This window comes from Macrobrachium rosenbergii, chromosome 23, assembly GCF_040412425.1.
Source record: "Macrobrachium rosenbergii isolate ZJJX-2024 chromosome 23, ASM4041242v1, whole genome shotgun sequence".
Classification (NCBI taxonomy): domain Eukaryota; kingdom Metazoa; phylum Arthropoda; class Malacostraca; order Decapoda; family Palaemonidae; genus Macrobrachium; species Macrobrachium rosenbergii.
The window spans coordinates 53,440,116-53,454,215 of NC_089763.1; the positions used below are offsets into that span (position 1 = coordinate 53,440,116).

The following is a 14,100-nucleotide window of genomic DNA, read 5'->3' on the forward strand; positions in this document are numbered from 1 at the left end:
CTCAGTTATCGGCGATCCGGTTTTATGGCACTTGTCTAGTGACGACGATAGCCGGATTTTTTACACCGATTCCCGGTTATCGGTGTTGATCCTCGGTTATCGGCGGCACTGATCCCGGTTATTGGCACAGAGAACTGGATATTGGCGCTGATAACCGAGGATCGGCGCTATTATTGCCGATTTTTGGTCGTCGCGATTTTCGGTTATCATCACGCTGTCGGGAACGGAACCCTGCCAACAACCGGGGACTGCCTGTACCACCCCTCTGCCATAACTAAAGCTAAGGTGAGGCTTGATGTCCATGGCAATTTCCTTATCTGTTTTTAAATGACTGAGCATAACAGACTGTGTTTTTGACTTTGCATGAATTAGGACAGTGTTCTTTCCAAATTGTGTAATGTCCCAAGATTTAATGAAACCTACTTTCTTATGAAGATATCTACTGGTCTTAAAAAAATTATAATTTTCTACTTTAGCAGTTGCCAGAAGCCACATATGGGGTTTTGGTTTCCTTTCATTTACTGTACACCTTCTGATTCAGATTTTGCAGGATCTTTTGCATACCAGTCACTGGGTCTCTAAGATTTTACTGAGGAACCTTCTCACAGAGGGCCCCATTGATGTTAGATTTATTTAACTTGATGTTATGCAAGTTGCAGCTTGCATGGATGGCCTCTTCACTGTTTGTGAAAGAGATCCAAGCCTCCCATTCCTCATTTTCTTCCATAAAATTCATCTTGATTTCCTTTATTACTCCTTGGCATTCAAACATTCTGGTTATGATTTCATAATCAGTATCCAGTGGTAAGGAAGTAAGATGAACATTATATTTGATAGTTGTAACTTTCTTGAAGTTTTCCTTTTTGATGATGTGGAACTAGAAACTTCTTTTTCTGGATTCTTTTTCTTATCAGGAGCATGTACCACTGGACTTGTGGGCTTGTCAGACTTATCTACAATGGTGTTTCGAAATTAGAGTCCCCCCCCCCTCTACAGCATAAACTAAAATCGAGATGGACAAAAACAAAAGTAATTCAGAACAGGTATTTATTTAAGTTTCTCTCTGAGTATTTAATATTTTGTGTGGCCTCCATCTGCCTGTACCACAGCCTGCATTCTTGAGGGGTATGATTTCAGCAAATTGCAAAAAGCTGAGACTCATACTCCATTTCCTGAGCACTTTGGTCACCTCTCTTGAGGTCGTCGAGGCTTGGTATACCATCATAGTTCGCTTTGCACGCTTCAACATGATCTTTTAAGATACTACCAATGTTTTCACACACATTAAGGTCAGGGGAGCTATCTGGAAATTCACTTGACGAGAAGAAATTGATACCACTGTTTCCAAGCAGTTCCTGTGTCTGAAGAGCCTTGAAACATGGTGCCTTATCAAGCAAAAATGTGACTTCTTCAACAGGTAACACATTTTCAGGATCTTTAAGGAAAGGAAATACTCCACCAATAAGCACAGTTTCTCTGAAGTATTCACCATTCCATGACTGTCCTTTTTCTTTGATGATCCACATTAACCGTTTGGCTGTGAAACAGAGAAAAATTCCCAAACATTCAGGAAATTTCACAACTTGGTGATAGAGCATGTCATCGCTGATATCATCCAACTTTGCGGCCCAAATGATGTCATTTTTATGCTTTGGCTTCCTGACTGTGTAAATGAAGAATTCATCTGATGCGGCAACATGGAGAAAGTCAGCTTCATCCCAATCTTTAAGAAATGAACCACAAAACCATGCACGGTCTTCCCTCTGTTGCTGAGTGATGTTGGGCTTGCTGATAACATGAAATGGCTTGATACCAGATTTTTTCAACTCCGATATACAGCACTATAACTTCTCTTCTTTCCCCTTTTGTTTCTAGTTCAAGCGCCAATTTACGTAAAGACTTTCTTGGTCTACCCACTGCCTCAGCTATGATGTCTTTTGACTCCTGAGAAAGGACTTCAGGGCTTCCAAGATTCTCACTCTTTTCTCGATGAGTCGTATGGATTTTTGTTCCAGTTTCTTTTAACAAAGGATTCATCTGTTTTAATGTATTTAGCTATCCAGGAACGTGAAATGAAGGATGCACCAGCATCCCTGGCCTCTCTGAAGGTTATAGCCCGGATTCGGTCCGTCCATCTGATTTCCTCTGAGTCGTTAGCTGTGGCTGTATCTAACTCCGTCACTCAGTCTGAAAATACAAGAAATGTAAAATGAAAAATAGCTTAATATAAACTTAAAATAATGTACTTGGAGATAGGCTATAGCAGAAAACTTCATAACTTCCATTTGTTCTGTGGAGTGGGGAGGGGGGCTCTAATTTTGAAACACCTGGTACATTATTTACAGTTTTTTTATCAATGGAGGTGTCACAAGAGTCATTCACAACTGGTCCAGAGTTTGTCAACAGTGCCAGAACAGTGTCATCAAAGGGCCCAGGGTTACCCGAATTCTTATAACTACTAAACATAAAGATTTGAGGGGAAAAAAAATAAACCTGAAAACCTTAAAAAGATATCATCAGCTTTCCATGGGGTTTATTCTTCCACCAGTGGCACAAGTGAGAACTTACTCCCAAATGTCTGCCCCTTACCCCACCCCAAAGTGGGATGGCAAAACATGATTAGAGTGGCCCAAGTGTAAGCCAAACCCGCTGGCTAGGACAGAGAGTATTATAAGAATACAATTGTCCCCACCCTAATCACATCAAGGGCAAACTGGATAGAAAGCTGAGAGTCCTATCCCTAGAACCAGACCCCCTTGGAATCTGTGGTCCAGCCCTAAAGAATAGTTCTGCCTTTGAGCTATCAGTCTGATAACTCTTAGGTCCAAACATTTTCGGGCAGTTGATGGTTGTACCACAATTCCCACTATTTAGCTTCGGATATAAACCCAGTTCCAGCTATGATATCTTTTCTTATTTAACAGGTCCAGTAAATTTTAGCAAAAGTGATGTAGTCTTCAACTTGATCTTCAACTTCGTTTTCTGCTGCCCTCTCCCCTTCTTCTTCTGAGGCTTGCTCCAAAACAGTATTTGAAACAGCAGCCGAAGAAGAGGAAGGCTGCCTCTCCCTCCCCTAAGAAGTCCCACCGTAGGCTTCTACGGGGCTGCCTCCCTTCATGGGGAGGCAGTGGGATCTGTTGTTAACTCTTCCCGGCCTTCGGGCTAGGGAACCGAATCACTTACCCCAGGTCTTGCGTTTCGTAAGTCATGGGCACGCAGACTTCAGTTGTGCTCCTGTCACCATTCTATTAGTTCTGCTTCTAGACTGGTGCTGCGTTGGGTGCTCAACTTTGTTGAGTCACACCGAGTGCTCGAGAATGTTTGGAGTCTCATGCATCCCAAACTGATGTCGGGAGACCTCTCACTGTCTCGGTTCTTCCTGCTAGTGTACTGAGTTTTGAGTGCTTGGTCAGTTCCGAAACAGTGCTTAGTCAGGTTCCCAGCCAGGAGTCTTGGTCCCGAAGGTTCGAACACCTAGAGAGGCAAGGAGGAGGTTCCCTTCTTAGGTCCTGCAGGACTTCTGAGGGACTACCTCTCTTTGGAGAGGCAGTGCATTCTCTTGTTTGGCTGTTCCCAGCCCTAGGGGTGGGGAACTGATTCACATTCCCTATTTGGGTCTCGTGGGCCTCGAGTGCGCAGCCTTTCAAGGCCACGCTCTCGATTCCAGTTCTTAGAAGTCTGCGTCTAAGACTGATTCTTTGCCTGCCTCTCCTCGGTTTTTTTTTCAAAAGCTGAGAGGAGCTTACTTGTGATGATTGTTCTTAGAAGATGCAGGAGTCTCACCAAGCTCTCGGACTCCTTGGCGCTCAGATGCTGAGCGCTCGATTAGCGAGTTGTCGAGTGTCTGGGAATCTGCGGAATCTCAGGCACTCCCCAAAATAGTACAGGTAGTCCCTGGTTAGCGGTGGGCTCAGTTAATGGCAATTCAGTTTTATGGCACTTGTCTAGCGACGAAAATTGGCAATTTTCTGTGCCAAAAATCGCAGATTTCCACTTATCGGCGCCGATAATTGGGTATTAGCGCCAATACATACCAAACAGGCGCCGATAACCAAAAATCGACGCCGATAAGCCGGAAAATCTCTGAGATAGGGCCAGAAATCGCCGATTTTTGGTTAGTGGCAATTTTCGGTTATCATCACATCCCCAGAAACGGAACCCCCGCTGATAACCGAGGACTGCCTGTACTAGGGAGTTCGCTCTATGGTCTGGTTTAGGCACAGGATGAGAGGAGGTTTCAAAACATTCAGATGTTTCGACACTGCCTGCCTGCTTCATTTTGAGTGCTCAATTAGTTCCAAAACTTGTGTCTCGGACCCTTGGGTTTGAGCACTTGGGTTAGCAGACAAGAATCCCCTTTAAACCTTCTTCTCGAGGGGCTTCGGCCTCGGAGGAGATTACACCATGTCTTGAGGACAACGCTAGTTCATGGCCGAGCTTTCCCAGCTCAGTTCGGCTCAGCCCTGCTTGCTCAGCCAGCCACTGATCGCATTTACATGATTGGTTCAGATTGGCTCAGCTCATTCAGCAAGCTCGCCCAGCCCCTGATTGCATTTCGAGACTGGCTCAGTTCGATCAGCTTGCTTTGCTTGGCTTGCTTGCCTGGCCCATGATTACATTTACGTAATTGGCTTGTGCAGTTTGGCTTGTGCACCCAGGCCTGTTTGAGTCTACTTGATTGGCTCGGCTCGCTCGGTACAGCGAACCGAATGCTGTTGAGGTTCTCCTTCCTTCAGGAGACTCAACCCAAGTGAAGTTTCACTCTCTTCAGGTTAGCACTTCACCATGGTGTTAGCGCTTGCCTTCTTTGGTCCTGCCTGTCATTACCTCTGGTTGATGATTACCCGCTGTCTGCCTCTCCTGCTGGTTCTTTTAGCAGGACAGGTAAGAGTACTTTTTCTCCACTCCTCTTTCTTCAAACCCTTTCAGTTGCTGCTGGGGGATGCGAGTTGGATAGAGAGGACTCTGAAGTGTTGTGTTTCGTTTCAGAGTTCCGCTACAAGGATCTATGTCTCGGGCTCGGTTCTCGGATCGGCTCACCATACATTCAAGAAGTCGAGGATGGTTTTCTGGGTTCTGGCGAGGTTATCCCTCTACCCTTCTAAGAAGAGATCAGGAGTGTCGCACCCCAGGAGGACTCGAGGGTCTTCTTCTTTGGGTTGCGGACACCCTCGATTTTCTTTTTACAGAGATCTTCGTGCCGATTCGTCAGCACGATGATCTCGGGGAAAGACCACAGCAACCCCTGTGAGTACTCTTCACTGCTCCTTGCAGGGCAACCCCTGTGAGTACTCTTCACTGCTCCTTGCAGGGCTTTTGTTGGGGCTGCCACAATCCTTGCTTGCTATAAGGGCTTTCTTGCCCAGATGAATGCCTTTTCCCTGGACAAGGAGTTCATTTTGGTCAAGCCAGCCAATCAAGCTCCTTCCCCCTTCCTCCTCTTCAACAGAAGTGATTCTTCTTGCCTTGAAGGGGTCTTGTGCCGACTAGCAGATTGTCCTGTTTCTGGCTTGTTTGGACTTGGATCTCTCACTGTTTCTCTTTGCCGCGAAGGGTGTTCCCTCTTGCAACAAGAGGCGGCGAACCTGGAGGACACCACTATGGTGTTCCTCCAGGTAGTCTCTTGTTGAATCTGTGATCCTTGACTTTTTCAAGGCTTTGCCTCCTTGGATACGATGCCTCCTCGGATACAATCATTCCTGGAGAGGCCTCTGCCTTCTAGAGACTGTTCCAGTCTGAGGGTGGGTTCGCCTACCCAGCACCAGACAGCAACCTGTGGGCAATTCTGGTGCTAAGAAGAGGGACACTGTCCTTATTCTGATCTCCAGTCAAGTAAGTCCTGAGTCATCACATTCCCTCAGGAATGGACCTTTACTTGGTTCTGCCCCCCTTCTGCAAAGAGTAGGTAGACATCACAGTAGTCAAGGAACATGCCAGGGCAACTGCCTTGTTCTCCAGACAACGGTAGCCTAGCCCTTCCTCAGCTCCTAAGAAGTCTCAGGTTCCAAGGGCACTCGCAGAACACCCAGCCTTCCTCACTTGCTTCTTAGGAAGTGTGCATACGTGTCTCTTTCAACCCTCTTTCCATAGGGAAGAGGGCAAAGGGAAGAGAGGAAGGGAGAATGCTTGGAATGGCGTTCTCCTGTTGGTGCCTTGATGAAGGAATGACTGTCAAGTCATTGGACTATATGACAACAACATAGCCGAGACCTGGCAATGGATATCCTTTAGGAGAAGTAACTATTTCTCCGGATCTCGGCCACCTTTCATTGAACTTCTGTTCCGTCTCCTCTCCCATGTCTCCGACTTTGGGAGCAGACAGCCTGGCTAGAGCTAGTCATCTTCAGTGACCTGTCATCACTGCAGAAGGTATCCTCTCAGGGGCACTTTACCTTCTGATTCTCTTCATGGAGAATGAAGGAGATCTGCCTCCAGTTCTTAATCCTTTCCTCTCTTGAAGGATGAGGGAGGATTAGGCTGGTGCTTGATCAAGTGGAGCCTCTGAATATGTCTGCATATTCTCCTTGAGACATGCTTCTGTTCTCAGATGCACCAACCCGGCAATAGGCGCACACCTGTAAGACTGTTGTCTTCGAGGTGTGCAATCAAGACGATAAGTACCTTCTCATCAACATCCTGGAACTCATGGCGGTTTCCTGGCCCTCTGAGAGTTTCAGGATCAGTTTCGAGATACTCTGTGGCATTGTTGGGCAACAGCACCACAGTAGTGCCATATGTCAACAAACAGGAGGGTCTCGTTTCCCTCGTTACTTCGGTTGACTGCAGGTGCTCGAGTGAACTGTGGTGCACTCTGTAGAGCCGTCAGCCAGATACATTCCAGGCAGTGGGATATATGGGCAGACAAGCTCAGCCTTTGGCATCAAGTGACAGGGACAGAGAGCTTCCTTCACTCTATTCTTCACAGAGAGATTGCTCAACTTGAGGGCTGCCTATCACCCTTCTGTTTGCTTCCCAGCTCACAGAAGTCTGCAGGTCGTCTGCTCCAATGTACCAGACCCATGGGCCACTACAGTGATGCATGCTGACACTGTGGGACAACCTCAACGTCTTCACCTTCCTTTCATGTTTGTCTAATTCACGGAGTGTTCAGCAAGTGTCATTCACCTGAATTTAGATGAATGCTGGAAGACTTCGCCTTTTGCCTGACCTGCAAGCTCTGCTTCCAAGGCAACAAGAAGAGTTCCTCCCCAACCCGACCTTCTGTGTCAGCGCCACGTGAAGTGGTTCCTCAGGTAGTACAATCCCTGTGCCTTCATGACTAGTGACTATCTGGCTTTCCTTGCAAGCATAGGCTTTTCACCAAACGGCAACGGAGGTAGCTGGATATCTCTATCATCCTCTGCAGCAGTACCCAGGGATTGAATCTGTTTTTGCTGGTTGGTGTCTTTGGCAGGACTTTTTCTCTGGTCAGAGCTGCTCTTCAGCAAGTCATGGACTTCCTTGTCTTCTCCACCAAGGGTTGCTTCTCTCCAATTCAGTTGTGAAAGACGTCGGCCTTATCTGGCCTGGTCTTCCATCTGAAAGTAGCATTTTTCTCCTCAGTCGAGATTTAGGTACTGATGAGAAGCTTCTTTTGGTCTTTCCATCCCAGGGGCCTCTGGTCCCTGGCTGGCATGTACTCTCGTTTAGGGTTCCTGTCTCGTGCTTCACATGTTCCCTTGTGAGCGTTGTCAGACAGGGACCAGCCTCCCAAGACCATCTTGCGTCTCGCTCCAGCCTTGGCGTAGAGGATGGACAATCTTCATGGACCTACAGGGGATTGAGATTAATGCCTCGACTCCATCTCGGATCTCGTCGTGGACTCTGAATCTGTCAGCATCTATTGCCAAGTTCGAATCTTTGATCTCTTCCTCCTTGGACTTTGTAATCGATGACCCAGATCAGTTGCTTTGTCCTGTTAGGGTGCTACAGTACTTTCCGAAAAGGCTCGACATCCTTAACCTGGATGTCTTTGCCTTTTCACTAGTCCTGACTCTCCCAAGGAAGAAGTGTCTAAGGACACATCTATCTTCTGGCTTCATGAGGCGATCGGAAGGATGTACTCTACAGCTGGCGACAACGACACCTGTACACTTCACCCGAGAGCTCATGAAGTCTGTGGCCTGCTCCATCCCTCACATTCCAGAAGATTCTGTCGGTCTGGAAGCAAGATGTGGTCTCATTAGACAACATTTATGTCTTTATCTTCGGGTCTTTGCCCACAGGCACTTGGAACCTTTAGCCCTTTGTTGGCCGAGTTGGTTGAGCTTCAGACCGTCATTCGATGGGCCGGAGTTCGATTCCTGCCGCCGGCTGATGAAGAGTTAGAGGAATTTATTTCTGGTGATAGAAATTCATTTCTCGCTATAAAGGGGGTTCGAATTCCACAATAAGCTGTAGGTCCCGTTGCTAAGTAACCAATTGGTTCTTAGCCACGTAAAATAAGTGTAATCCTTCGGGCCAGCCCTAGGAGAGCTGTTAATCAGCTCAGTGGTCTGGTAAAACTAAGCTATACTTACTTTTACTTGGAACCTTTTTCCCTTGGTCCTGTGGTGGCTGCTCAATGAGTTGTGTTTTCTTATGCGGCTCCTTTAAGAGGACAAGTAGCATCTTGCTTAAGGTGTATGATTCCGGAAGTGAGAAGGATTCCGAGAGTGACTGGCCTCTCCTCCTCCTCTTCCTTGTCCTACTTCTTCTCTTCCTTCGGGCTGAGAATGGGATGCGAACAGACACTTGCTGGAACTGGCGTCTGATGCATTAAGTCTACACATCGAGCACCTGTTCTGTTTTCTCTCTAGAATCATAGAAGCAATCCTGCTCCTTCCTCTAGCAAGGGGAGGAATTAGATCCTGGCAAGGGAAACCCTTTTTCAGGTCTTTACCTTACTGCCTCCAACTCTTTAGATTCTTCCTAGTCTGTTTTCGTATGAGTTATGATTCCTCACTCATTCAAAAAGGTCCAGATGTTTGACCTTTTATCTTGCAGAGCAATATGTCAGAGGCACGGTACTCCACCTTGCTCTTTCGACCAGGTGTGCAGAACAGTCAGTTCAAAGAGACTCGCTCAGATTCCTCCCTCCAACCAGTGAGTCTTCCTAATGTAAAGGACCGGATTGTTTTGTATATCGTGTAGGAGCAAATCACAATTTTTTATAGTAAATTGTATTTTTCCTAACTATACAAACCTGAGGCCCTTTACATTACATTTTTATGCCCACTTCATGCCACCCCTCAATCTGAAACCTGGGCCGAAAGGCAAACGTGAATGTATTCCTGCATACCGGATGGTAATTACTGCCTAACCACATTGTCCAAGAGTTTTACGGGCATTTCCAGCTTTGCTGTAAGTAATTCCTAATGTAAAGGACCTCAGGTTTGTATAGTTAGGAAAAATACAATGTACTTTAAAAAATTGTGATTTTTACATGTTTGCAGAAAAAAATTTTTGTATGAGCTCATTTAAGGAAAACCTTAGAAACCTTTGTTGTTTATTAATGAATTTTTTGGTTTTTAATTTGATGTTATAAATGCAGTATTTTTAAAAGAAAACTCTGTAAGCATACAATAGAATGACAATCAAACTTTGCACCCCAGTTTTTTTTTTTTTTTTTTTTCAGTTAGCTTAAATTCTCCAGTCATTTCCTTTCTGTTTGACCTTTTTCCTAAATGGGGAGGGAAGGTTCCATTACTCTGCGTCAGGGATTTTAGGATGTGGATGTGAATGAAAGGGGGAGGAGCTTCTTCCTCTCTGTTTGGCAGGGGAGCAAATTAAAGAATGGTTTCTTATTTGTCTTTGTCCTTCCACATTAGTAGTTGGCACAGTTAATAGTACTGTATAGAGTTGTTAATTAACAGCCTTTGTGTTTTCTTATTTTATTTTTCTGGTTATTACATTATGTACTTTTATTATTGCATTGTATTTCTGTGTTCTGACTATGCTGTATTGGTCTGTATGTCTTCAGTTCCTGCCAAGAGAGATTTGTATGTCTTCTGTCCCTGCCTAATTGCTTTCTCTTTCTCAGTAATTTTTTTTCCTCATTTATTCTTTTTAAGTGCTTTAAATTAGAATAATGTATGTTTCTGAGAATTAACTTATCTTAAGTGCTTTAAATTAGAATAAAGTATGTCTCTGAGAATTAACTTATCTGTTTGTTCTGTCCATACAGCAAAAGAAAGGGAATAGTAATTATTTCATTAAATGGTAATTTTCTTTCTTACAGGGTCACATATAGCTCTAGAAAATGTCTTTGGTATTGGATGCATGCTTTTCTTTCTGAATGCATTTTCTGCTGTTCAAGATGTCACAGTTGATGGTATGGCTATTCAGATGTTGCCAGAGGAACAGCTTGGATTAGGAAATAGCATTCAGGTTAGTAGGTAACTCAAAGGCTTAGGGGATGAAATAGTGGAACAGTACAGTACTCATGACTGCCATGTAGATGAAACATGCTTACTTTAAGGACCTGAAGAGTGTAAAAGAGCTTCAGATCATTCCTACTTTTTTCTGATTATTAAATATTAGTCTTAATTTTTGGTCCTGCTTGTTTTAAATATCCACTTGTTCAGACAGTTAAAAATTAAATGTACTAATTTTTCACCTAGGGCTAGTAACACAGTGACCAAACATTGCATTAAAGTTCGATAGAAATTCATAAAAACAGAACATTGTGCACAGCCTCAAAATTGCAGTGTTACCTTTTTTAATGTGCACAGTCTCAAAATTGTAGTGTTACTTCTTGTTAATATTGTGCTTCCTAATCAAAAACCTATCAAGCCTTTACAACACAAGAAATCGTCAGGTAACCAACGTTGCTATCTGCCAGCATTGTTTCCCTTTAAACTGAGCACTAAAAACTGCTGGCTGTTGTCTTTTTCCGTGATGATGATTAAGTTTTTTGATAGCATAGCTTTCTAATATCTTTTCATACTCCCCATACATACTATTTTGAAACGTCCCTTACCAAACTCCTAAATTTCTTACAGTACACTCTAGTACTGTACTAACCTGTATCCACTAAGAATAATTTCACACTATCATGAACTTTGCTCTTTTCCTCGGACATGCAGGTATAGACAGAAAGCACTTCTACCACTTAAGACTGACTGCAGATACAAAGACCTCATGCTTTAAGGAGAGCTTATTCTGTTCATTCACCTTTCAAAAGACATAACAATAACACTGCATTTGTACTTAAGCTACCACTTTCTTCATTGTTCAACGACACATTACTGTTGTGTTTGCTACCTAACAGACTGTTGCCTTGAGCTGGGCCCCTAACTCTGCAATTTCACGTTTATGTTTACGCTCTTTCCCTTCTCTTTCTTTCTAGTTCCAGTTTTTCTTTTCTCATACAGCCGCTCTTTCATCCCTCTTAAAATTTTCTCTTTAGGTTTCTCTCTTCCCCTTCTTTTCTCTCAACATACTCAGGCAGGGCATTGCCTCTAGGCATAGGATTTTTCTGGATATAATAAATTCTTTTTTTCATCCCAGTCATCCTGTTTCTTTCTGCATTCTACTTGTCCCAAGTGGTTACACCATTGGAAATCATGGCAAGGTTGCTACTGTTATAATTTGGACTTTAATTGTCAAGTTATTTCTAATTTTTCATAAGTAAAGGAATGCCACACCAACAATTGGAAACAGGGTAAAAGGATACAGAAAGAAAATGTACACAACAGTACAGTATATTTATCTACAATATGTAAAGATATTGTTAGGTTCTTACCAATTTTTCTTAAGTAAAGGAATGCCACACCAACAATTGGAAACGGTAAAAGGATACAAAAAAAAAATTCAAACAACATTACAATGTATTTATTTACAATAAGAAAATTAAAAGGATTCTTGCATTCATTCAACTTTATGCACACCATAGTACTAAGAAAATGAAAGTAGTTGAAAATAGGGGGAATGGTGTTCAAGATAGGACTATAAAATGGATTCTTAGGTACATACCTTCTCAGTTATCCTCTGATGCAGGGGCATTGACAGCTAGTCCATAGAAGACAAGATGGTTCTATACAAGGTGAGACAGGCAATCTGTGGTATAAACTTCCAAACTTCCAAAGGGCATCCTCTGCTCTCTGTGGCCTTCTGTCCTCCTGAGGGCGATCCTATTTGAGCTTTAATACACCTAAATGGGCAGGGCTAATGATGAGACTTTCAATGATCATCAATTTCCTTATATGGGGATTCTTGCAACTTCTGCTTCCTGATTTGTTTATCAATAAATTGCACAACAGACTGGAAACTTCTAGAACTTTGGAGATGAAATCTTGTGACAGCAATTGTTGAATTAACCAAAACCATCAAAGACCATGTGGGGCTACGGAGGGATAACAGGTGACAACGAGTGGTGATGACAGACCCAGGGCAACACTAGGCTGGATGTCCACACAACATGCATGTATTAAAAGGAAAATTTTTGTTTTCACTAGTACCCCTCCTTAGCCACAAAAAGTAACTACCCATGGCACATGTGCAGTACTGCTGGCTAGGAGAAGATTTTCTTTTTGAGTGAGAATGAAGTTTCTAGGATTTGTAATTTAGTAACTGCAGATATGAGTGAGTTGTAACTAATGGGTTGGACATAGAAACTTATCTTCATATCATATTAATATGTAAAAGCATTTGCAATAAATCAAGTCCGTACATTTAGGTTTGACCTTGTCTCCAGTGATATGCAAGATTTCCCTCTTGGTGTCAGAACAAATGTTTAACTAAATCATACAAAACAATTGTTTTTATGTTACAAAAATTTAGGTGTAAAAAATTTCAAATATTATTGTTAATAATACATGAAGCATTTTATAATGTTTTGACAGAAGTAAAAAGTTTTTTGTCAATATTTTTTTTTTTTCATCAGGTTGTGATGTATAAAGTCGGATGGTTTGTAGGAGGAGCTGGATTTACGTATTTAATGTCTATCCTGGATTGGTCAATGACTCTTGTTGTTCTTGCTCTTACGTACCTACTAACTGCAATAATGGTTACTGTAGTTTCTGCCAAAGATGATGAAAGCTCAGAAGAGGAAACCAAAGAAACGAAAGACAAAGGTCAAGACGACGATGAAAAGCACAAGGAACTAAACCATAATGACTCTCAAGTGAATGAGATACTAGCTATCTTAAAAGATGTTGTTAGCACTCCGGGAACACTCTGGTTGAGTATTTATGTATTACTGTATAAGATGGGTGAGAGAGGTGCTGTTAATAATATGCCTTTATTTCTCCTTGACAGAGGAATGACTAAAAACCAGCTGGCATTATGGAATGGTACTTTGTCTCAGGGTTTGTCAATTTTAGGCTCTTTACATGGCGGCATTGTGTCAAATAAACCTCACAAAATAAGAGATAAATTATTTTATTTTTCTTTGTATAGGTTTTTCTCTATTTTATTACAGTTTGTTCTAATATTAATGTGGAATTTTAATTTTTTTGATGAGAAGGATAGCTTACTGACTGTCTATGCAGTGGGTGTATTATCAATCTGTTCTCTTAGCTACAGCAGTGGAGTAATATCAACAGTATCATTTACACTCATGATGCAGACAAGTCGTCTTTGTGAGAAAAAAACTCAGGCTAGTCATTATAGTTTGTTGGCTTCAATAGAAGTTGCTGGGAAATTACTGTTTGCCATTATTGCTGGTTTTATTATTGATTATGCTGGGATTGCATCCTCATTTGCCACTTTTGCTGTGTTGGCCATATTTCCCATATATATTTTACAACACATTCCAGTAGATTTAGTACACATGAAAACTGAATAGGTGCATAATTGTTATCAAACTAAGTTTAAATAAGCATAGCTTATCAGAAACCAGATGTGTATCTTTTCTAATAAAAACCTTTCCCAAAAGAAGCTTCACTGAAAGTAATTTTCCTATAGCATAAGAAAGACATTGAGCATAGAATCCAGTATGGTATACTGAATATTAGCATATTTGAGTATTGCCTACAGTCTGCTGTGCAAGTCACACCAGAGGTTCTGCTACCTAAGGGAATGTTATCTCCCTATGAAGTGGTTAATCATTACTGTTGCTTCACTCCATGTAATACATTTGAGAGATGCAGTATTACTATTCGAAAATCACCTGGAAGA

The 14,100-nt window shown here is 42.7% G+C and overlaps 1 protein-coding gene across 2 annotated transcripts in view; it reads left to right on the top strand.

Moving 5' to 3' along the window:
• LOC136851637 (major facilitator superfamily domain-containing protein 3-like) overlaps positions 1-13,860 on the top strand; it is a 59,199-nt gene extending 45,339 nt beyond the window's left edge. For both annotated transcript variants that reach the window (XM_067126034.1, XM_067126035.1), the window contains exons 4-5: positions 10,220-10,368; positions 12,866-13,860. In XM_067126034.1, coding sequence (XP_066982135.1) covers positions 10,220-10,368; positions 12,866-13,768 — 1,052 coding nt within the window. In that variant the 3' untranslated portion in view covers positions 13,769-13,860. The remainder of the gene's footprint in view (positions 1-10,219; positions 10,369-12,865) is intronic.
• Positions 13,861-14,100: the final 240 nt, after the last annotated feature.